The sequence below is a fragment of the Diaporthe batatas genome (assembly GCF_019321695.1).
Source record: "Diaporthe batatas strain CRI 302-4 chromosome Unknown Contig00002, whole genome shotgun sequence".
Classification (NCBI taxonomy): Eukaryota; Fungi; Ascomycota; class Sordariomycetes; order Diaporthales; family Diaporthaceae; genus Diaporthe; species Diaporthe batatas.
In genome coordinates, this window is record NW_025408549.1 from 2091671 (window position 1) to 2113180 (window position 21510).

General features: G+C 55.8%; 7 protein-coding genes across 7 annotated transcripts; 5 read left to right on the top strand and 2 right to left on the bottom strand.

Moving 5' to 3' along the window:
- Nucleotides 1–1565: 1565 nt before the first annotated feature.
- KVR01_001565 (uncharacterized protein) lies at nucleotides 1566–2522 on the top strand (the record flags this gene model as incomplete). The annotated part of the gene is made up of 3 exons (XM_044782528.1): nucleotides 1566–1749; nucleotides 1814–2416; nucleotides 2497–2522. 3 exons carry the CDS (start codon nucleotides 1566–1568, stop codon nucleotides 2520–2522), a joined length of 813 nt encoding a protein of 270 aa, XP_044649520.1.
- A 776-nt stretch (nucleotides 2523–3298) lies between these two features.
- On the top strand, nucleotides 3299–5210 carry KVR01_001923 (uncharacterized protein; the record flags this gene model as incomplete). Its single annotated transcript, XM_044794181.1, has 3 exons — nucleotides 3299–3815; nucleotides 3936–4150; nucleotides 4206–5210. The coding sequence occupies 3 exons, from the start codon at nucleotides 3299–3301 to the stop codon at nucleotides 5208–5210; spliced, it is 1737 nt and encodes a 578-aa protein (XP_044649878.1).
- A 1737-nt stretch (nucleotides 5211–6947) lies between these two features.
- On the top strand, nucleotides 6948–7853 carry KVR01_001731 (uncharacterized protein; the record flags this gene model as incomplete). Its single annotated transcript, XM_044786609.1, has 1 exon — nucleotides 6948–7853. One exon carries the CDS (start codon nucleotides 6948–6950, stop codon nucleotides 7851–7853), a length of 906 nt encoding a protein of 301 aa, XP_044649686.1.
- A 944-nt stretch (nucleotides 7854–8797) lies between these two features.
- On the top strand, nucleotides 8798–10401 carry KVR01_001940 (uncharacterized protein; the record flags this gene model as incomplete). The annotated part of the gene is made up of 4 exons (XM_044789190.1): nucleotides 8798–8840; nucleotides 8967–9757; nucleotides 9821–10008; nucleotides 10110–10401. The coding sequence occupies 4 exons, from the start codon at nucleotides 8798–8800 to the stop codon at nucleotides 10399–10401; spliced, it is 1314 nt and encodes a 437-aa protein (XP_044649895.1).
- Nucleotides 10402–10882: 481 nt separating this feature from the next.
- On the top strand, nucleotides 10883–12948 carry KVR01_001826 (uncharacterized protein; the record flags this gene model as incomplete). Its single annotated transcript, XM_044794747.1, has 4 exons — nucleotides 10883–10932; nucleotides 11260–12449; nucleotides 12537–12878; nucleotides 12938–12948. 4 exons carry the CDS (start codon nucleotides 10883–10885, stop codon nucleotides 12946–12948), a joined length of 1593 nt encoding a protein of 530 aa, XP_044649781.1.
- A 990-nt stretch (nucleotides 12949–13938) lies between these two features.
- KVR01_001166 (uncharacterized protein) lies at nucleotides 13939–17389 on the bottom strand. The gene is made up of 3 exons (XM_044787141.1): nucleotides 16587–17389; nucleotides 15676–16507; nucleotides 13939–15620 (listed from the first exon to the last, which is right to left on the bottom strand). The coding sequence occupies exons 1-3, from the start codon at nucleotides 16745–16747 to the stop codon at nucleotides 14103–14105; spliced, it is 2511 nt and encodes an 836-aa protein (XP_044649121.1). The 5' UTR covers nucleotides 16748–17389; the 3' UTR covers nucleotides 13939–14102.
- Nucleotides 17390–18031: 642 nt separating this feature from the next.
- KVR01_001449 (MCM DNA helicase complex subunit MCM2) lies at nucleotides 18032–21225 on the bottom strand. Its single transcript, XM_044788493.1, has 3 exons — nucleotides 21025–21225; nucleotides 18565–20935; nucleotides 18032–18505 (listed from the first exon to the last, which is right to left on the bottom strand). Exons 1-3 carry the CDS (start codon nucleotides 21027–21029, stop codon nucleotides 18251–18253), a joined length of 2631 nt encoding a protein of 876 aa, XP_044649404.1. The 5' UTR covers nucleotides 21030–21225; the 3' UTR covers nucleotides 18032–18250.
- Between the last annotated feature and the right edge of the window lie 285 nt (nucleotides 21226–21510).

Genomic DNA, 21510 nt, shown 5'->3' on the forward strand with positions numbered 1-21510 from the left:
ACCGAAGGACGGTTCGCTGTATGCTCTGCGACGACGGGTCAGGTACCAAGACTGTCTGGGGGGACGAGAATGGATATTGGTACTGCGACAATCCCTTGGCAGCTCATTCTGAAGACTACACGAAGTGGACGTTCGACAAGTGTAATAAGATGAGTAAGAAGAGATGGGAGTACAGGAGGATGGGTAAGCGCTGAAGAGCCACTGAAGTCTTGCGCTAATGATGGGGACAGCCTCAATTTGACCCTCTCGTGACTTATTCTTGATTGAAAATCATATGTCTTGCCATTACGGAGCATCCAAAATCACGAATTTGTGATCTTAATGCAAGATTGAGTCTCAGTAATACTCCAAGCGTGTTACCTACCTAGGTAGGTACCCTATGCATCTGCGCGGGTTTTGGTTCGGATGTCCTGTGTCAGAGACAGACCACCCAACTTTATGTCAACCATTGCAGAGCTACAGATGTCGTCTTACGTACCTAGGTAAACTAGAGTTCTTGATGGATATTATAAGCCATTCACCGCTGTGTAAACATCACCGGCTCTTGTGCCCGTACAAGCTTTACACCCAGGCTGCGCGGTAGAATAGTGACGATCGAAATCTTGATGCTCTTCTGACCCGGCCTTCAAAACTTCAACACAGCAATATTATGGACTGTCGGGCCTTTTAGGCAGCTCCGAGGTAGTGGCGAAGGTCAATAGACGCCATCTTCAACCAGGATCTGAGCACTCTATCCTCACTTTTGGTAATACCTATTAATACACCAGCATTGCTATCACTACTAGTGTGTCTTAGTGTTTCGATTAATAGTACCTGAACAAGTTCAGCTAACTCCTTAATGCAGAAAAGACTGCTCCCTGGATCAACGCGATGCCTGAGTCAGACGAAAAGGTTATTGTCAGGTTTGCCAGGTGGTTGACAGCCAACTACGGGAGGCTCTGTCAGAGATAGCGCGGGAGCGATGTGCCACGGCATCTATGAGGGTAACGACAATTGCATTTCTTATTTGTACACACAGTCGGTGATCAGGGCAAAGCATCTAAGTAGAGACCTTGCAAGCTCTGTGACCATACATTGCTGAGGTCGGGTGATGGTTGATCTTTCTTTGGGCTGGCTTTTGCTTCTTCCACTGTGAAGGAGAGAACAGGGGTCGGATTCCAAAGAAGTGTGGTCTGCCTGACGCCCCCCGACCCCGCTCGGGTGCTGGGCCGACCAGTAATACCTGCTTGTTGGCGCGTATAAGGCCAACAGCCTGGTCTTACTCTACTTTGCTTCTTTTTGGGACGAAAATCCACGGGGCGATCGATTCGTCCCTAATGACCGGTATGGTGCAGCGACAGCAACGAGGGATTGTCCAAACTGCGGTGTCACAAGAGCTAAAGGGGTTGGTTGATGGAGGGCGTGGGGTGCCCAGGTGGTCTGCGCCGATGAACGAACTGATTCCACGGAACCCTAAACAGATAGACAGATAGACAATTTCACGACCTGAGCAATTACTCGTTCACCACCTGTTTCGTGGCCGGAAACAGCCATGACAACGAGCACTCTGATGCGGACGGGCCATTATGTCTCCAGAGCATAAGAGAACAAGCCAGGAAGATGGCACTGATGGGGTCTCTGGTCCGGGGGGCCACCCCTTCAACAAAAAGACAAAGCTCAGCCCGTCGTCCGGTGGCGAGGAGACAGCCGTCCTTCGGCGCCACCTAGACGAGGCCCTGGATTTCATCAACAGCTGTGGGCTCGCCTCAAGTACGACGCCAAATCTCACCTACCGCACCTCCTGGCCTGCGCAGGACTGACCTGCTCTCTCCAGAAGCACCCCAATCTCTCCAGCCCCTTCTGGAATCCCGCCCCAATGTTGCCGACGGCATGGCACAACAGATAAAGGCCAGGATATACGACACCTGGGAGCCCCTCTGCGCCGACACCTCGGGCAGGCAGACCGGCATCCACTCGTCTGACCTCAGCTCCGCCCAGTGTTCTCATTTCCCAGCCATCGAGAGGCTCGCCAGGCTCCCCAGCAAAGACAGCCTGCGCCTGGCATACGAAGTGGCCTGGTACCTCAAGGATAATTCTTATGGGGACATGGACGAGGACCGCGGGTTCGGGAACCGCCCCTCGGATGAGCAAGGCGACGCCTTGCTGTCCCGCCTGATCAGAGACCGCCGCGCCGCCGGCGAGATGTGGGACTATAAGCGTGACCTGGGCGACATTGACCGGGAAGCATATCACATGGCTAGTTACAGCGTTGACTGCTGGTATCCCGAAACCCGGGCGCTCCTACGCGAGGCCCTCCACTCCGCCAGTCAGGGCTCGGACAAGGACGCAGAGAAGCAGCCAGACCCAGTCCCGAGTAAGGACAGGCTTACGAAAGCAAACCTGGACATGTTCAGCGCGTATGAGAAGGACCGAAACAGTAAGTCATACATCTTGTCGGTCATTGAGTGGGCCCGGGGGGTTTTGCAGGCAGAGCTCAGCATGGTTGACTCGCTTCAGGATATGGCAAACAGCCCAACCCCTAGCCGGAACCCCTATCTTGCCTTCCGGATCCAAATCGGGGCCCTGCGAATAGACTTTGCTCAGTGGAAGCATATAATATGCTCCCGCTCACCCTCCGGAGGAAAACGACTCTGACACTTCCCACCCCTCAAGCTCCCTTTCGAATCCCACCCCAGACAAAGACTTCTGGATCGATCGAACGTGCATTGGCGAGACCACTGTAGATCGATCACCCGACCGAATCGTGCTGACAGCCGCTTTTTGCTGCTCCAAGAGGGACGCCGGCGCCCTGTGCGGCCACCTTCCAGGGGCATCATCCAGCATTGCCCCGGGACCTTCGGCACCGAAGCGGCCGCTAAGGGTGACTGTCGGCCAGAAACTCCGCGCAACGGCCAATTTTACTTCGACAGCGTAGGCCACCTCTCTCTCTCACACACTCTATTTCTCCTTTTCATTTTTCTCCTTTTCATTTTTTTCTTTATTTTGTCCTTCTTTTACATATCTTCCACAGTCTCCGTGACCCTAATATTTTGCTGTTGGGAAAGACTGGCTGTGTGCTGTTGTCCTAGTGACACATCCGATATCCTAGTGGCCTTGGAGCCTTCAACTTTTTAATTCTTTTCAAATTCTCGTCGTTACCCACTCAATGGGAAGTTCCCAGCAAAGAATCGGTGCGCACGCTCATCACGAAACAGACGCTGGGACCAGTTCACTCGAAGATGACAGCGAGGCTGAGGAGTCCCGACTCCTCGGGGCAGAAGACGCGCCTCTGCAAGGGCCTGGGTCAAGTCATCTTCCAATGCACGAGATGACCGGGTCCGGGCAAGCCACCGCTGTTGCACAACCCCCAGCTGAACCTCGCCCGGTGAACGAATCCCAGGAGGAGATGAAGGGCACCGTCTCGTGGAGAGACCTCCCCCGGAAACAGCAGCTCGTCGTAATCACTCTGACGAGGCTGTCCGAGCCTCTTGTCCAGACCAGTCTGCAGGCTTATATGTTCTACCAGCTCAAATGGTTCGACCCCAGTCTTTCCGACTCGGTCATCTCGAGCCAGGCCGGTGTCCTACACGCCTCCTTCACAGCGGCTCAACTACTCACGGCCATGATGTGGGGCCGTGTTGCCGATTCGAGTCGCTTCGGCCGCAAGAAGGTTATCTTGATCGGCCTTACAGGAACGATGATATCATGCTTGGGTTTCGGCTTCAGCAGGTCATTTTGGCAGGCTTTGTTTTTCCGATGTCTTGGAGGAGTAACAAACGGCAATGTAGGCGTCCTCAGGACAATGATCAGTGAGATTGTGAGAGAAAAGAAATACCGTAAGTTCTGTCCCCTGAACTCCTGCTCTGAGCAAGCAAAAATCGGGTGCACTCTTGCGAAAAGAGATTCGATCCAGTGCCGAATCCTTGTGTGACAATTACTGAGACTGGTCCGAGCAGAGTCGAGAGCATTCCTCCTGCTTCCGATGACTTTTAATATCGGAGTTATTATTGGCCCGATACTTGGAGGAGTACTCGCAGATCCAGCTGGCAGCTATCCGGATTTGTTTGGCGAGACGAGATTCTTCCTCAACTTTCCTTACGCAATGCCGAATCTGGTCAGCGCCTTCTTTCTGCTTTCTGCGTCCCTGACGGCATGGCTGTTTCTTGAAGAGGTAAGACGCCGGACAGTCGACCCTGACCTGACTTTACTTGCTCACAGCAAACCAGACTCTCGATGCGCGAGTTGACAAGAGAGACTGGGGCATTGAAACGCGCAAGAGGCTCAGCACACTCCTCTCTACTTACTTCTCTCGCAATTGGGTCTCCGCAGGCTATACCCCATTGGCATCTCGCGATTATGTCAGGATCAGCGTCGAGATGACACCCTCAAGGACCCCGTCACCAGCTACACCGACCGTCCCGAGCCCGTCGAAGCGGGCCAAGCGACAACCGCGCTACACCCAGCGCCTACCGTTCCGGCGGATCTTCACGCGCAACGTGTGCATCACCCTGCTGGCGCGATTCTGCCTCGCCTTCCACGTCGGCACATTCAACAGCCTCTGGTTCGTCTTCCTCTCGACGCCTGTCTACGACCCGAACAAGCCCACAGACGGCGGACAAGGCCGCCACCTCCCGTTCGTCTTCACCGGCGGGCTCGGGCTCCCGCCCGCCAAGGTCGGCACTGCGATGGCGGTCCTCGGCGTCCTGGGCATCACCCTGCAGCTCTTTGTCTACCCGGCCCTCTCGGCGCGCCTCGGGACCGTCCGGTGCCTGCGCATGGCCCTCGTCTGCTTCCCGCTCGCCTACTTCCTCGCGCCCTTCCTCTCGCTCGTGCCGAGCTCCACGGAGCCGCCCGCACCCAAGTCCGGCCCGGCCATGTGGGTTGGCATCTCCGGGGTCCTGCTGTGCCAGGTCGTCGGGAGGACGTTTGCGTCGCCGAACATGGCGATCCTCGTCAACAACTGCTCGCCGCACCCGAGCGTGCTGGGGACCTTCCACGGCCTGGCGCAGACTTGTAGCTCGGCCGCCCGCACGCTAGGTCCTGTTCTGTGCGGGTTCCTGTATGGCGTCGGCCTGGCGCACGGGGTCGTCGGTGGGGTCTGGTGGGGTCTCAGCCTATGGGCCGCCATGGGGTGGTTGACGAGTTGGCTGCTGAAGGAGGGCGACGGGCATGAAATATGGCTAGATGGTGACGAGGAAGATGAGGGTGTAGACACGACAAAGGCAGTTTGACTTCTGCACATTGGAGGCAGTTCCAAATTAATGACTATAGATGTCGTCTCTTGAATCGCAATCTCATTCTGGTGCAAGTATAGATGTCGCCATTGTGCGCACAGCCAGCACGATTGTGTTGGAAAAGTCCATAGTAGTAATGACTAAAGAGCAAGCCTGAGTACCTAGGTATCTCGAGCTTTTTAATTAAACAACCTTGGATGCCTGGGTAGTGCTTTGTGTTTGCTTAGGTATAGAGAGGCCTGAGGCTTTCAAAATCTGATTCTATTCAAGAAAGAGGTATTGTACTTCTGTGACGATCAAAGTATTGCTCTACAATGCAATGAGTCCCAATCTTGGCAAGCCCATAGATAGCTATCCAAGTCTTTTTAATTTCATCGGATCAATCCAGGTCAACTCGTTACCGCTCGCCGTATCCTGCTGCTGGCACGGTGGGTCATTGTCCGCATTGCCAGATATTGTGAACTAGTGAGCACCCCAGCATCATTGATGTCAGCACGATGGAGACATCAACACGTAAGGGTCCAATCACTGGACGTGCATAACTTGATGTGCCCTAATCAACTGCTCTTGACGTGTGAGTGCATGCTTGGCATCCAATAGGCCGGAGCTGGGCAGAGAAACGAGTCCGTTGCACATGTGGGTTCACCTCACCTACAGTGGTAGCACTAATGTGAGGGGTTCGACCGATAGATTTGCCTTTCGTAGATCTTTTTGTATTTGTAACCGTATCGTCATTCCCATGTCCCCGTGGTCGCTTTTGTCTCCATGCAAAATGCCCTCCTCTGAAGACTCTTTAGAGCTTTAAGATACCTAGGTAGGGGTAGTATCGATGCAGTCATGTACAACCACACGACTAAATCAGGCGGCATCATGGATGCCGCAGCCAATGCAACTCAGTGGTCGTCGCTATTATTTCTCTTCACGTCTCTGCTCATTTTCTGGATCGTCCTTGGTCAGATCACTTCGCCGGTCAGAGGCTATCCGGGTCCGTTTTTAGCCAGTGAGTGCAGCGATCCCAAGCCCGTGTGTTCTCGGCCTTCCTGTTGGCTGACAATTACAAAGAGTACACGAACTTATGGAGAACATGGTACGCTTCTCGTCGCGATATCCATCTGGTATATCAGGAGCTTCACGAAAAGTATGGGCCTATAGTGCGTGTGGGACCCAACATCCTGGACGTGGATCTTCCGGAAATCGTGAAGCCGGCATTCAACGACATCAAGAGCGACTGGCAAAAGGTCAGTGTCAAATTTCTTTTAGATGCATTGAAGTAACTGTGGTTTAACATTTTATCTCTAGACCGACTTTTATCACAGCAGCAGTGCCAAAGTCAACGGGAAGCTCATATTCAACCTGTTCAGTGAGACGGACGGAAAGAAGCACGGCAAAGAGAAGAAACCAGTTGCAAAGTACTACACCCAGGTCGCAGTCAGAGCCCTAGAGCCTCACGTGGACGCGATGATATACAGGCTCTGTCAGGCTTTGGACAGTCGCTTTGCCGAAGGCGGGAAAGCCTTCGATCTTGGACAGTGGTTGTCATTCTGTATGTCTTATGCTTGGCACTTTTTGATTGGACCTTGATCACTACCAGGTGCATGGTAGATCGCTATATTGATACTTAGGTACTAATGTCGTCCAGATGCTTGGGACGTGGTAGGCTCCGTCACATTTAGTCGACCATTCGGCTATCTCGAAAAAGGGCTTGACTTCGACGGAACCCTGGGAGACTCAGCGATGGTACAGGACTATTTCTCCCTGGTGGGCGCAATCCCGTCTCTTGATAAATGGCTTGGCAAAAACCCCATCAAGCCGATCGGGGCTCCTGGCTTCCACGCGATGATGGGGCGAATAATCAGGCACCTGGGGGACCGGTATGAAGGCAAAGACAGGATCTACCATGACTCAAAGGAACCCGACTTCCTGGACCACTTCATCGAGGCCAAGAAGGCTGATCCAGGGGAAGTCGACGATGCGCAGATCGTTTCGTGGCTCATGATCAACGTTCTGGCCGGGGCTGACACGACTGCATTAACACTCAAGACGGCGTTCTACTACTGTCTTCGAGACGAGCGTATCTGGCAGAGATTGCGAGAGGAGCTCCTGGCTGCGGGTGCGCAGGAGGGGACGCCAGTCCCCTACGAGGTCGCAAACTCGGCGCCGTACCTCGAGGCGGTGGTGCGGGAGGCACTGCGTATCCTGCCTGGGATATCAATGTCGCTGGAGAGATATGTCCCGAAAGAGGGCCATCGACTTTCGGACGGCAGCTTTCTCCCGGGTGGCAGCACCATCGGAGTGAACCCATACCTGATCGCCAGGAACAAGGGGATCTACGGTGAAGACGTCGAGGAGTTCAGGCCGGAGAGGTGGCTGCTCGATGAGGCGGCTGGCGAGACGCGAGAGCGGTTCGAAGCCCGTCTCGCGGCTATGAACAGCGTCGACCTGACGTTTGGAGGGGGCAGGCGCATGTGCATAGGGAAGAACCTTGGCCTTCTTCAAGTTTGCAAGGTTCTTGCCACCTTGGTGACATCTTACGAAATGGAACTGATCGATCCGGAGGGGAAGTGGAAGGTCATCAATAGCTGGTTCCCCAGACAGGAGGGTGGGCTAGATGTTAGGATCACGAGACGGCCGAGTCCATAGTATTCCATTGTAGTCTGCCCAGGCGAGATATAATCAGAATATTTGAAGCCGACCCATTCCAGAGGGACAAAAGGACTGAAATGGAATGATTCCGAGAACTGACAAAGTTCCCTTTTCAAACTTTTGAGAAATGCTATATCCCTGAACTACCTACTGATGTCGGAATAAGTACCTACTCAGTAGTTGCGTCGCCAATGTTTCGAGCCCTGAATTTTCTAGGCTCAGTATCTCGAAAAAGAAATTAAGGAATCTCACAAATAGTTAAGATATTTGGGCAGCCCTCATCAGGTGGGCGGCAAGACCTGTAAGCCTCCCACGTACCCTTGAATACATGTAAGGTAGACTATAAATTCAAATGTTATAAACGCCCCCCCCCCTCTCTACCAGCAATGAGTAGGAGGCCTCTTGTCTATGTCTCCGAACCTTCGAAGATCATAACTAATTCGAGTGCTAGCAACAGCTAGAGGGAGTACAATGTGCATGTGATATCAACAGTTGCGAACAACAAGGGCACACACATTGTTGCGCGAGCTCGTGCCGGCTTATCCAGACCGCCAATGCTTGCTCAGGTGCCGATGCCCGGCTGCTAATAGGACGGAAGCTCGGCAGCTGTTGCACAACGCTGGCGGCTGCAGTGCGGTTGGAAATGATTGGAAAGTGGACATGCGCGGCCAGCGGCATCCGGAACCCCTAACCGCTTATGCAGGTAACGTGGAGGATAAAAAAAGAGAGTCAAAACCGTAGGCGGTTCGGCGACGAATGAGAGGGCTCACATTGGTGATGAGAGTAAATGCGCCACAACAAGGTGTCTTGGGACTGCGACCCTGACTGAGTACTTGAGATTGGAAGGTCCCGCCGTCGGATGGAGAGAAAATCGAGACCCAGTGCTCCTTACGTCTCTCCTCTGGTTGTGATCTTCCATCTCGAGAGACAAACAAGTGAAGATGATGAACAGTTTGAGCCTAGGAGCCGTGCTGGCCGCGGCATGTAAGTCTTCCTTCCCTGGCGGCCCCACTTCTGCTTGCCCCGTCCGCCCCCACCTGCTCCAATCTTCAGGGCCAAACCACCTGAGGCCCCTGTACCTGATGGCAGTTATTGACGGATGATACAAAGCTCTCATCACACATTGCCTCGCTGCGCAGTCGACATTCCTTGCGCCAACACAGTCCGTCGCCTTCGCGCTGAGCATCCCGGACGATCCCAGCAATGAAGACATCTACTTCAGCATTGCAATGGCCCGCGGGCTCAGCTGGGCGGCCGTCGGAATGGGCGCACACAAGATGCCCGGGACCCTCGTTTTCATGATCTACCCTTCGGCATCCGAGAACAACATCACCTTCTCGCCGCGGCTCGCAACCGACCACACGGAGCCAGAGTACCACCCCGCCCTGGACTACGAGACACTGGCAAACGCCACAGGCCTGGTCAACGACTCCACGTACATATACAGCGCCGTATGCCACAACTGCCGCACCTGGCGTGGGGGCTCTCTCGATGTGAACAGCACCTCGGAGCGCTTCATCTTCGCCACGGGGCCCGGTGGGACCGCAGGCAGCGACAGCGACCAGGCCTCTGTGAAGCTGCACTACGAGCACGGTGCCTTCACCATGGACCTGCAGCATGCCACCGGGCCTGTCCGCCCCGCCGTGCTGAATGCAGTCACCGCCGACGACAATGACGGGTCCCAGCTGGTCGGTGAGCCCGTCCAGGGGATGAACGACTGGGTGGCTGTGATCCACGCCGTGTTCATGATCGGCTGTTTTGTCGGGCTGATGCCCCTCGGCATGTTGATGGTGCGGCTGGGCGGCTGGGTACGATTGCATGGTTTCAACCAGGCCGTCGCCATGATCGGCGTGGTTGTTGGCCTGGGGCTGGGAATCAAGACCGGCACGCTTTACAACAGGGTGAGTTTCGTCCTGAGAAGCACGTGTGTCACGGGTGGCTGTGCTGACTGGATGCCGGGACAGACCAAGAACTTCAACACAGCCCACCAGGCCATCGGCATCGTCGTTTTCATCTTCATCCTGGCCCAGTTCGCGCTGGGCGTCGTGCACCACCGCGAGTTCAAGAAGACCCAGAAGCCCACCAAGTTTGCCCCCGTCCACGTCTGGCTGGGCAGGGCAACCATCATTCTGGGGATAGTCAACGGCTTCCTGTATGTTCTCATCCCTTGCCGGCTCCTCTCGCCTTGTGGCCGCCTTGTGGCCGCCTTGTGGCCGCCTTGTGGCCGAACGGTGGACTAACATGATCACGCAGCGGATTCCCACTTGCTCTTTCTCCGCGGCACAACTATACGCTGCTTGGCCTCGTCATCGCCATCTCCTCGGTCATTCTCGTTCTGCTTTCCATGAAGCTGGTGTTCATGAGACGGCGGCAGCGCCGTGAGGAGGAGAGACGCATGGAAGGGCCTACGGGGTATCAGGCCGAGCCTTGGATGGCACCTGGCCTGCACCAGCACAACGACACGGGCTCCTTTGAGATGGGGTCTCTGAGGAAGAGCGGCAGCACCACGGTTGTCGAGGCCAGGCCTCCGCCGGCGTATGCATAGATTAGCGCGTAGAACAACGAGTGTCTTTGTCGGAATGCATGGGTTACCAGAAAGAATATTCTCTCAATATCATATACATCACAAGATGCACTAGCAGCCAAAAGGTGAGTCGGAGAGCATCGCGGCCGAAGGCTCGGGTTGGCGGGGGCAAGATGTCGTCGAGGAACGGAGCCGGATCTTATGCAGGATCAGTTTGCCCGTGCCTCGGCTCGAAGGGCCCGTGAAAGGGTGCTTGTGGGGGAGCCCAAGCTTAGGTTTAATCTCCGCCCGAGGAACGCGTGGATACTGCGGTGTCAAGTGTCTAATTCAAGCAGGCAGGCAGGACCAGCTTGCAACGACCCCAATCCCCCCCCTTGCCCCCCCCCCAAAAACCGAGGGAGGGGCCCGTGCAACTCCCGAGCTTCACTGAGCATCCCCACACTCACATGCCGCCGTTGAGGAAGGGGGTAGGTAACATCAACGGAGTCCTGCGCCTCAAGAAATGGGTCCCGAGCTCCTGGGTCCGCTCGATAATGTTCTCGACAATCTTGAGTTAGTAGTAACCTCTCGCCATCCACCCAGCTCCTGCTCCATCCAGCTCCATCCCAGCCAGCCGCCTGTCTTGGGTTTCAGATATCAGCTGCAGCTTCTCACCAAGTCTGGACTGGACCTTCCTGCCCCTGCTGCTCTCCTTGCCAAGATCGGCCTCGTCCTGTTACTCCCTAGCCTCTCTCTCCTTTCGCCCCCTCTTTTTTTTTTGTTCGTTTTCTTTTCTGCTCAAGCACTCTCAGTTACCAGTCGCCCCTTCTTTAGAATCTCATCCATTGCCCTGCCCTGCTTCACTCCTTGGGTGCGAGTACCAACCAGAATGGCTTCCAGGTCCAGCATCGACAAGAGTGCAAAGGTTGATATCCCAGCCTTCACTGCCACGGCTGTCGATGTCATCCCCGAGACCTGCTCCGCTGTGCGTGCCGGTTTCCGCTCTCTCAAGACCAAGGACCTCGAGTACCGCAAGATCCAGCTTCGCAAGCTGTACTGGGGCATCAAGGACCATGGCGCCCAGCTGGAGGAGGCCCTGATGCGCGACCTGCGCAAGTCCGCCTACGAGTCGCGGTTTACCGAGATCGACTGGACCGCCAACGACTGCATGTTCATGCTTGACAACCTCGACAAGTTCACCAAGGACGAGGTCGCCCCGGTCCCCTTCGTCTTCAAGGCCAACAAGGTCCGCATCCGCAAGGAGCCCCTTGGCAGCGCCCTCATCATCGGCACCTACAACTTCCCCTTCATGCTGACCATGGTGCCCCTGGTCGGCGCCATCGCCGCTGGCTGCACCGCCGTGGTCAAGCCCTCCGAGGGCGCCCCCAACGTCGCCATGGTCATCAAGTCCATCGTCGAGAGCTGCCTGGACCCGGAGGCCTACCGCGTCGTGAACGGCGCCGTCCCCGAGACCACCGCCCTGCTCGACCAGAAGTGGGACAAGATCTTCTACACGGGCAACGCCAACGTCGCCCGCATCATCTGCAAGAGGGCCGCCGAGAACCTGACCCCCGTCACCCTCGAGCTCGGCGGCCGCAACCCGGCCTTTGTCACGCGCAACGCCGATCTCAAGCTGGCAGCCAAGCGGCTGCTGTGGGCCAAGACCCTCTGCGCCGGCCAGGTCTGCCTCTCCCAGAACTACGTGCTGGTCGAGCGCGAGGCAGTGGATGAGTTCATCAAGCAGCTCAATGCCGCCAGCAAGGCCGCGTTCCCCAACGGCGCCAAGGCAGCCCCTGATCTATGCCGTGTCGTCAACGAGAGGCATTTCCTGCGCATGAAGAAGATGGTCGACGAGAGCAAGGGCAAGATCGTCATGGGCGGCGAGATGGACCAGTCGGAGCTGTTCATTGCGCCCACGGCCGTGCTGGTCGATTCGGTACAAGACAGCATGATGAAGGAGGAGTCCTTCGGGCCTGTCTTCTCTATCATCCCGTTCGACAACCTCGGCCACGCCATTGACATTGCCAACAGTGTGGACCCCACCCCATTGGCTCTGTTTGGCTTCGGTACAAGGGATGAATTCAACAGACGTATGTTACATCGTCACTCTAGCCATTAGGCCAAACCAACCCCACCCCCACCCCCAACCATTTGCCTACTAACACCCCCTCTCTCAGTCATCAACGCAGTACAGTCAGGCGGTGCCAGCTACAACGACTCCTTCATCCACGCATCGATCCAGACCGTCCCGTTCGGCGGCGTGGGCGAGTCCGGCACGGGCAGCTACCGCGGCAAGGCCTCCTTCGACGCCTTCACGCACCAGCGCAGCATCGCCGAGACGCCCGCCTGGGCCGAGGCCACCCTGCGCGTGCGCTACCAGCCCTACGACTGGTCGCAGCTCAACATGCTCAAGTTCCTGACCGAGCGGAAGCCCGACTTTGACCGCGAGGGCCGCGTCGTCAACGGCATCGGCTACTGGATGAAGTTCCTGCTGGGCCTCGGCACCGCGGAGAAGAAAGGTGCGTTGCTGAGGTGGTTGGCCCTGGTCGTGGGGTGGTTTTATCTGACTGGTGGGAAGCGGACGAGTAGGCTTTGATTCTTGAGAGTGAGCGCGTGACAAAATTGCGGCGGGGCGCGTTCTTGCCTTCCAGTTCGATCGATTACAACCTGTGTGTGCGCATCACTTGTACGTCAATATTCTGCGCTTTCTTGAGACTTGCAACAATACCTTTTTAGCTTCCTGGTGCCATAGTGAGCGGATGCATTCCAACGGACCAACGGCTTGTACATTAGGGTGCGGCATAATGACAGACAGCTTTGACGCTGTCCCGAAAGATAGGGACTGCAACCAAAAGGGTGAATGAGTGGACGGCTACATACTGGTGGCTGCTTAGGGCTGTCAGCACTGCTGATACGGGAGACTTGGGTTCACGAGGGGAGCGGTAATAATACGATTGAGTTCATTCGATTCTCTACCTTGAACATGCCGTCTTAATTTTGTTTGTCCTTTTTGTTGGTGGGGGGGGGCCGTCTTGAAGTTTTAAATGGATTGCTCGAGGCATCGGCCATAGTTGGAAATGGGCGGAACTGTAGGAGTAGGGCCTGGGGCAAGCTACTTAAGTATGTTGTCACCTTGAGATACTTTGCATTGTACCACTTGTGCTTGAAACAAACAAAAGGTCAAGTCGAAGGAGAATTCTGAGCATCAGGGCTAGGGCTGCACATTGTACTACTGTAGTGCAGGTATCCGAACACCACATTGACATTGAGGCCTCTGGATTTCCTTGTAACGCCCGTTCAGTGAAATTCCGGGTACGATCAAGAGCGGAGGGCTGAGAGGAGATGAATGAGAGTGGCCACATGTGAGCAAGAGAGGAGCCTGAGTAAGAGCTAGACCACGCCCTTCGCCTTAAGATCATCTGCCTGTTGACACTATATGAGCTAGTCAGCCCGGAAGATGAGCAATTCAAGGTGTCGTGCCTTCTTGCCTTATGGAAAAGAGTGTTTAAGATAAGAATTGACATTGCTCTCAAGTCTGATGATGATAATGTGAGACAAGACGCGGGACTATAGGCCACATGTTGGAATCTTATTCATTTTCTTCTCTATCTGTGACTGTCTCGAGTCAAGACACAAGCATTTTGGACTCAAGCCCACCATCTATCAAGCTCGCTTTCTTGATTCTGTCAGTAATCAAGTATGAGCTGGCTTCTATATCCTCCTGATATAAGCAAGCATCAGCTCTAGATACCGCTCCACCAGAACGTCTCGGGAACCTTGAAGCTTCCCCTGACGGCCTTGTCCTCTTTGACCTCACTGCTATTGCTGACAATCACCTCGTACTCGCCCTCCTCGACGATCCACTTACTCCTCTCCTCATCGAAGTAGCTCGCAGCATACTTGGTCTCCATGTCCACCTTGACCGCCTTCTCCTCTCCGGCCTCGAGCTCGACCTTTGCGAAGCCCTGCAGCTCCTTGACCGGCCTGTTGACCTTGGCCTTCTTCTTGGGCGCAATATAGACCTGGACCACCTCGGCACCCTTGACCTTGCCCGTGTTCTTGACCTTGACGCTGACACTGAGCTTGCCGTCTGCCTCGGAGACCTCGAGCCCGCTGAACTGGAACGTGGTGTAGCTGAGTCCGTGCCCGAAGGGGAACAACACCGACCTGTCCGCGAACTCGTAGTATCTGTACCCGATGTACACGTCCTCGCCGTAGATGGTCCGTCCGCCCTCGGTGCGGAAGTTGAGGAAGGCCGGGTTGTGCTGCAGCTTGATGGGCCAGCTGAGACTGAGCTTTCCGGACGGGTTGACGTCGCCGAAGAGGACGTCGGCGATCGCGTTGCCCGTCTCGTTGCCACCGTACCAGGCTTGAACGATGGCGCCGGCTTTGTCAGCCCAGGGCATTGTAACGGGAGTGCCAGACTGGTTGACCACGACGGTGTGGTCCGGGTTGGCCTCCACCACTGCTGTGATGAGGTCATCCAGACCCGGGGGCAGGTCCATGTTCTCCCTGTCTGAACCTTCAGTCTCCCAGTCCGCGTTGAGACCCGCGCAGATGATGACCTGGTCTGCCTCCTTGGCCAGCGCCGCAGCTCTCTGTATCTCCTTCTCGGCATCGATGATCTTGCAGCCACCAACCCTCAGCGCGCCGCCTCCGAACAATACATTCCCACCGGCCAGCCTCGAAGTGGCCGCGCTTCCGAACTGCACTTTGAAGTGATACGTCTCGCCCTTCTTGACGCTGAAGTGACCGATCTCCTCAACGGTTCCCTGCCCGAAGAAGGTGTCGCCTTGTCTCTGGACAGTGTCGTTGTCGACGACAAGCTTTCCGTTGCAGAAGAGCTTGGCCGTGCCGATTACGACCAGCGAGAGCGCCCACTTGGCATCCTCGTCAGCGACGAAAGAACCTTCGAGGTCCGCATACCACTTGGTGGAGGTGATCTTGGGGTTGTAGTAATCCACCAACAGCAGGTCAGTCTTGTCCAGCTCGACGACGTCCAGAGGCGTGCGGTCCGCCTTCTCGTCTGGGTGCTCGTTGTACGCTGTCATTGTCATTCCGGGTTTGCCAGACTTGGACTTCAGCACTGCCCCCAGGAGCGGCAGCATCTTGTGGGCATAATGGCCGACAGAGTACTCAGGCGGCGAGTCCAACTTGGCGCTGATGCCGTCGAATGGCGTGACAGCGTAGAAGGCGGCAAGTGATGCGGAACCGCCACCGTGATAAGTCGCGATCTTAGCGTTAGGTCCAATGACGACGGTCTAGAACAGTGTCAAAACCAGTTCTCATGATTGTAGAAGCCGGGCGACAACCTACCTTCTTATCCTTCTTCAGAGGCAAGATGTTCTTCTCGTTCTTGAGAAGCACGAGAGACTCGCCACCAATCTTCCTTAACAACGCAGCCGTCTCGGGGGTGTTTTCCGCCCTCTCCTCCTGGCCCTCCTTCACCCCGGACGCAGCACACTTCTTGACGAATTCGAGTACCTCTCTGGCCCTCTCGTCGAGAACGTGCTCCCGCACCTTATCTGTCGAGACGTTGAATTTCAAGGCCTCGCCCCTGAATCTCGGGGGGCCGGGCATCTCCAGATCCAGTCCTGCGAGGACAGACTCGGTCGTGCTGTAGGAACCGAACCAGTCACTCATCACGAGCCCCTTCCAGCCCCACTCGCGCCGGAGGAGCCCATCCAGAAGCTCCTTGTTCTCGCTGCAGTACGTGCCGTTGATGCCGTTGTAAGCAGTCATGAAGCTCCCCGGGTTGGAGTCTCGCACCGCGATCTGGAAGGGCTTGGCGTAGATTTCTCTCAGCGCCCGGTCCGTCACGATGGCCTGAGTGGCGTTGCGCTTGTGCTCCAGGTCGTTGCATACAAAGTGCTTGATGGTGGCCTGAATCCCCTTGCTCTGGATGCCGTTGATGAGTGCCGAGGCGCCGAGCCCAGCTAGTACTGGGTCCTCGCCAATGGACTCAAAGCCACGGCCGCCCAGAGGTGAGCGCTGCATGTTGATGGTTGGGCCGAGGATTACGTGGGCCCCTTTGGACTTGGCCTCGTCGCCCATCTTGCGGCCTGCCTCCTCGAGCAGGGGGAGGTTGAAGGTTGCGCCCAAGCCCGTTCCACATGGGAAGCAGGCTGCCTTGACGCCATTGAAGAATCTGTGATGGCATCAGACGCATATCCGGTTGATGCTGAGGCCTTGGAGGTATAGGCGGTGCATGTATCAAGGCAACTTACTTGGTGCCTCTCACACCATTGGGTCCATCGGAAGTTCGCAAGGAGGGGATTCCATGGTGAGGAAGGGCCTTTGTGTGCCAGAAGTCAATGCCAGACAAGAGGTCACACTTCTCGCTAGGGGTGAGCTTCTTGAGGACCTCCTCAACGTTGATGTCTGCCATGGTGCAGAATTAGAGAAGAAATTGGAGAAGGACAGCCACAGTCTGCTCCACACAGCCAAGTTGTCGAGGCAGGCCTTCCAGGGTTTGTGATGGAAGGAAGGAGATTCAAAAAGAACCATCCACTGACTAGCATTCAATGAGGGGCGTACAAAGGGAGTGAGTGGGGACAGGCAGGAGTGAGGAAGAGGCAACCTCCTTCACTTATAACATAGTATCCAGGCACATGGTGACGTGCCTGACAAGGTGACAGTTCCAGCCCACAAGGCTCGATCGAGCTCATCAGGCCAGCTCGGCGTGGGTCCAGCCGTGTTGCCGGGATATGGCATGGCACAGACATGGAGAGCTTGTGTCGTACCTGGACATCAGTCGGAACCCGCTGGGTTACAGCTTCCCGGGGGTCACGCAAGCAGCAGGTGCAAGTAGCGAGTGGGTTGCCATGGAGAAGGGCGTGGCCTGGCTTTGCCCGAGCCGGCGGTCACCCAGCCCGGAACAGCCTCTCGGCTAGGCACTTGCCCAAGAACAATTGAATGTCTGGGCCAAGCGTCCACCTGACCCAGCACATCCAGTCCCGTCCCCAATATCCCCCGGCGGGGAGGAGGGCGGAATTGGTTACTGTTGGGGCTGCCAGGGTGAGCTGTCGAGCCAAAAGCTCGGGCTCTAGGAGGGGCTATTGGGTGAGGGCCAATATCTTACAGGGGGTCGCGGCTGAGGAAGCCCCTCAATGATGGCCAGATCCGAGGTTTACCCAGCCCCGAACTTGGACCGGTCGAGCCTACACCAATTGTGGCCCAAGCTTGGAGCGCTAGGCGGGGACGTTCTGCCCGTCTACCCGCCAGGCCCGTCTGCTATTTCACCTGGCTGTTTGCCATAAAACCTCCGAGGCGATCGTGATGTCGGCTCTGAGCCTCCTGGATCCGGTAGGGCAACTGGCCTGACCCGCCCGCAGTCCTTCTGAAGCCATGTTTGGCCTGGTGACTCTGCGCGTCGAGGAACAGGATTCCTTGGCTGAACGACCTGCATGTCCCAACATGCCTTGTTTTGTAAACTCAGTCGACAAGTAAACAAATCATGCAACACTTTCTGACCCTGAGACCGAGCGTGGTTCCGCTGGGCAAACTAGGATCATCGGATGGTACGGACAGAACGCTGCTGGCTGCTGTTTGTGTTACATACGGAATTACGAAATACGAACAAGGTATTCCTCGGCACATCACAGCAAACCAGCTCAATAGAGTCCGATCAAAGCGGTGCTCACTACGATGGGGCCCAACTGGTGAGGTTACCTAGGACCAAGGTACTAATCTCAGATTTCACTCTATTATGGAAAGCTTCCGAGGCTCTAGTCTCACGTATTCATCGTCAAACCCCCATTTGGGACCACCAACTTGACCAGGTATTGTTCCCTAAGTACACAAACACAAGCCGGGTGCCACAAGACCAAACGCCAGCAACATGATAAAGAAAAGAAAAAGAAAAACAGCATGCTCTCCGACTAAGATACAATCAAGCCGCCTGTGCTACCGACCGGCCTCCGCGAGCAGCCGAGCCACCTTTCCGCTGCCCGGCATTGGGCCGCGCCAGCGTGTACTTGGCAAAGGCGCGGGCCAGGGCCTTCTTGCAGCTCACCTTCTGGCTGCCAACGAAACTCTCGATGGTAACGGCAATTGCTCGGTCGATGTCCTGCGACGTAACGTAATCGGCCAGTCTCATGCGGCAGAAAGCCTCGCTGATACGGATGATGGCTTCCAGATGACGGACCTGCAAGTATTTTGTCAGCTATCAAAGCTTCGGCCCTGAAGCGTCAGAACATGACTTACTGTGATCGGGTAGGCGCCGGTGGCTAGACTCTCCCTGCGCATATCGGCGAAAAGTCGCGAGATCTTGTCCTCGTCCATGTTGCCCAGCTTCGGCGAGCAGTGCTCACGTGCCCAGAGGATGTACTTGCGAAGAAGCTCTTGTGGGATTTCGCCCTCCTTGTTGGCGCCCGTAGCTGCTCTAGAAGAGGCCTGGGTCTCGGTGGCCTGGGTCTCGCCCTCTACGTCCATGGAGTCGTCATTTGTCTTCTGAGTGTCGGTTGGGTGGCTGCGACTGTGCGATCCAACAATGAAGCGGGCAAGACGCTCGTCCTCAGATGGGTCCACGGTGTCGCGGACAACACAGAGGATATCAAAACGAGACAGAATAGGCTCCGTCAACTCCACGTTGGAAGAGAATGGGATCGTCGAGTTATAGCGGCCACCGATAGGGTTGGCGGCAGCGATGATACCGCAGCGTGCCTGCAGCGTCGTGACAATACCGGCCTTGGAGATGGAGATGGTCTGTTGCTCCATGGCCTCGTGGATGGATGTCCGATCCTGATCATTCATCTTGTCAAACTCGTCGATGAGGCATGTTCCCCTGTCGGCCAGCACGAGGGCACCGCCCTCCAGAGTCCATTCGCTGGTCAGAGGGTCCCGACGGACACTAGCCGTGAGACCCACAGCACTGGCTCCCTGGCCAGTCGCGAACACGGCGCGATGGGCGGTCTTCTCGACGTACTTGAGTACTTGTGATTTCGCAGTACCAGGGTCACCCAGCAGAAGAACGTTGATATCTCCACGGACGTGGTGAGAGCCCTTGGTCGTCTTCGCTACACCGCCGAAGAGAGATAGCGCCACCGCAGTCTTGATGTCTGTGTGGCCGTAAATGCTGGGAGCGATCGAGTTGATGATCTTGTCGGTGATCTGAGGGTCCTTGGACAGTCTGCGGATTTCTTGCTCGTCCTCTTCAGTCAGCCGGAACCCGGCAAGCTGATCATGGACCTTGACGACGTTGTTCGCCTCGAGGATGGTGGCAAAGACCGGGAATCCATTCCTGTTGTTCAACTGCGCATCGTAGTTGTTGCGATAAATGCCGGTGACTTCGATCTCCTCGCCGGGCTTGGCCTTGTCGATCAGGTCCCACAGAAGAATGACCTCTCTGTGGCGCGGCAAACGACCAGCGGGGACTGTGCCTGGTGACTCCTGCAGAGTCAATTTCTGATAATTACGATAGACTGTCTTCTCAGAGTTTACTGTGAAGGGCCCGCGAGATTGACAGTTTTGACAGTAGGTGATCTTGACCTCAACATTTGACTCCTGCTGGAAGGGGCCCAGCGTGATCCCGCACTTGGTGCAGTCAAATTTGACATACTTCAGCTGCGGGAAGACGCCGGTACGTCGTGTAACGACACCGCTGACTCGAACCAAGCTGTTGAGATGTTGCTGTCGAAGTTGTCGCAATGTGTAATTCAGGGGCAAGTCGTAGATCCTGACATGGATTTCGGCGTGGATGCGCTCGTAGTCTGGGTAGTGAAGAAGCACAACGTCCATGGCCACCTCGTCAAACAACTTGAGCATCTCGGTTGGCGCATTTGCCAGGAAGAAGGCAAGGATGGCCTTCTCGGATGCGAGCTCGGTGTACGAGACCTCAAGGGTCTCGGCATTGACCTCACCCAATGTGCGAATACGGTTTCCGTAGACAGACAATCCGTTCTCGTCCGTGTACTCGGTGAGGAATGACTTGAACTCGCGCTTGACGGAGCGCTGCACATTCAACTGAGACACCCACTCGGTGATGTTGGACGACTTGACGTCTCGAAGTGCTTCCAGGGACAGTTCTTCGTCCATAATGTCGACATCCATGTCGTCATCTGGGTCCTCGTCGTAGCGGTGACGCCTTCGGCGAGGCTGCGCAGTCAGGTCCATCCCCGGGGATTCCGCCCCGTCGCTAGGAAGGAAGGCAGCAGGCATGCGCTGTCTGCGAGCGACTTCGCGATCCCTGCGATTCAATTGTGCCTCAAGCCTGCGGCGCTCGGCGATGTCCATGTCTCCATAATCACCCTCATCATCAAGGTCGACGCCCTCGTAGGTGTCGTTGGCATCCCGCTCGGCGTAGTCATGTTCGAATCCCTCACGGAACAGATCGACGTCATCTTCAGCCATCTCGTCGAGCTCGTCAATGTCGTCCTGGATTTCAGGCTCGTCCTCGATATCGTCGTCGTCATCGCCTCCATGAGCAATATTAAAAGCCGGTGGTGATGAGGGCATGGGGCTTGACGCGGCGGCAACAGATGAGGAAACATCATCGCCGGCCCCTCGAGACCTCTTAAGGCCAGAGCGAGGTGCGGCGCCGCGGTTGGCGGACGATGGATTGGGTCTCAGAGGTGAGCTGTGTTTGCATAACGTTAGCAATCGGCTTCAATCTACAGGTTTGACACCGTGAGGAGAACGACGTTCAATGAGAACAGCGTGACATACCTCATCCTGAATGTGCCTGATCGTCTCCTCTTTGTGTTGGGTTCGGGTTGTCAAACAGAGGAGGGAAAGGTGCAATGCAAAAGAGAGGCTTTTGGTAATGTGTGGGAGGTGAAGTGGGGTTGGAGTCTCAGGCAGGTTCAAAGTACGAAAGGGAAAGCGAGCATGCAAAAGAGGACCACTTTACGCGCCCGACGCGTCGACGCGTTTAATTGATTTTTAGCGTGTCTGCTCGGCTTGCAATCAGAATGCCGAAACAGGCTGCCGGGATTGGGACAGTTGGTTTAGGAAGGCAGGCGTCGCGCCGCGCCACCAGACGGTCGGCAGGCAGCCTGCCCTGGTCCGTCGAGCGTCAGCGGCACCCAGCATCATACCCAGTTACTCCGTGCCTAGGTATCCAGGCAAGCTCCGACGCGGGTCGCGCAATCAGAGACCCACGGCATAAACCATCCTTGATACCAATATATTGGCACATTTGAACCTCTCCCA

Coding starts and splice junctions, on each gene's coding strand:
- KVR01_001449 (XM_044788493.1), bottom strand. Junction 18,506..18,564: donor CCGGCGCCTACCCGATCACA/GTAAGTCATGTT, acceptor AAATACTTGCAG/GTCCGTCATCTGGAAGCCAT.
- KVR01_001166 (XM_044787141.1), bottom strand. CDS start 16,747: ATGGCAGACATCAACGTTGAGGAGGTCCTCAAGAAGCTCACCCCTAGC. Junction 16,508..16,586: donor AATGGTGTGAGAGGCACCAA/GTAAGTTGCCTT, acceptor ATGCCATCACAG/ATTCTTCAATGGCGTCAAGG. Junction 15,621..15,675: donor CTCTGAAGAAGGATAAGAAG/GTAGGTTGTCGC, acceptor ACACTGTTCTAG/ACCGTCGTCATTGGACCTAA.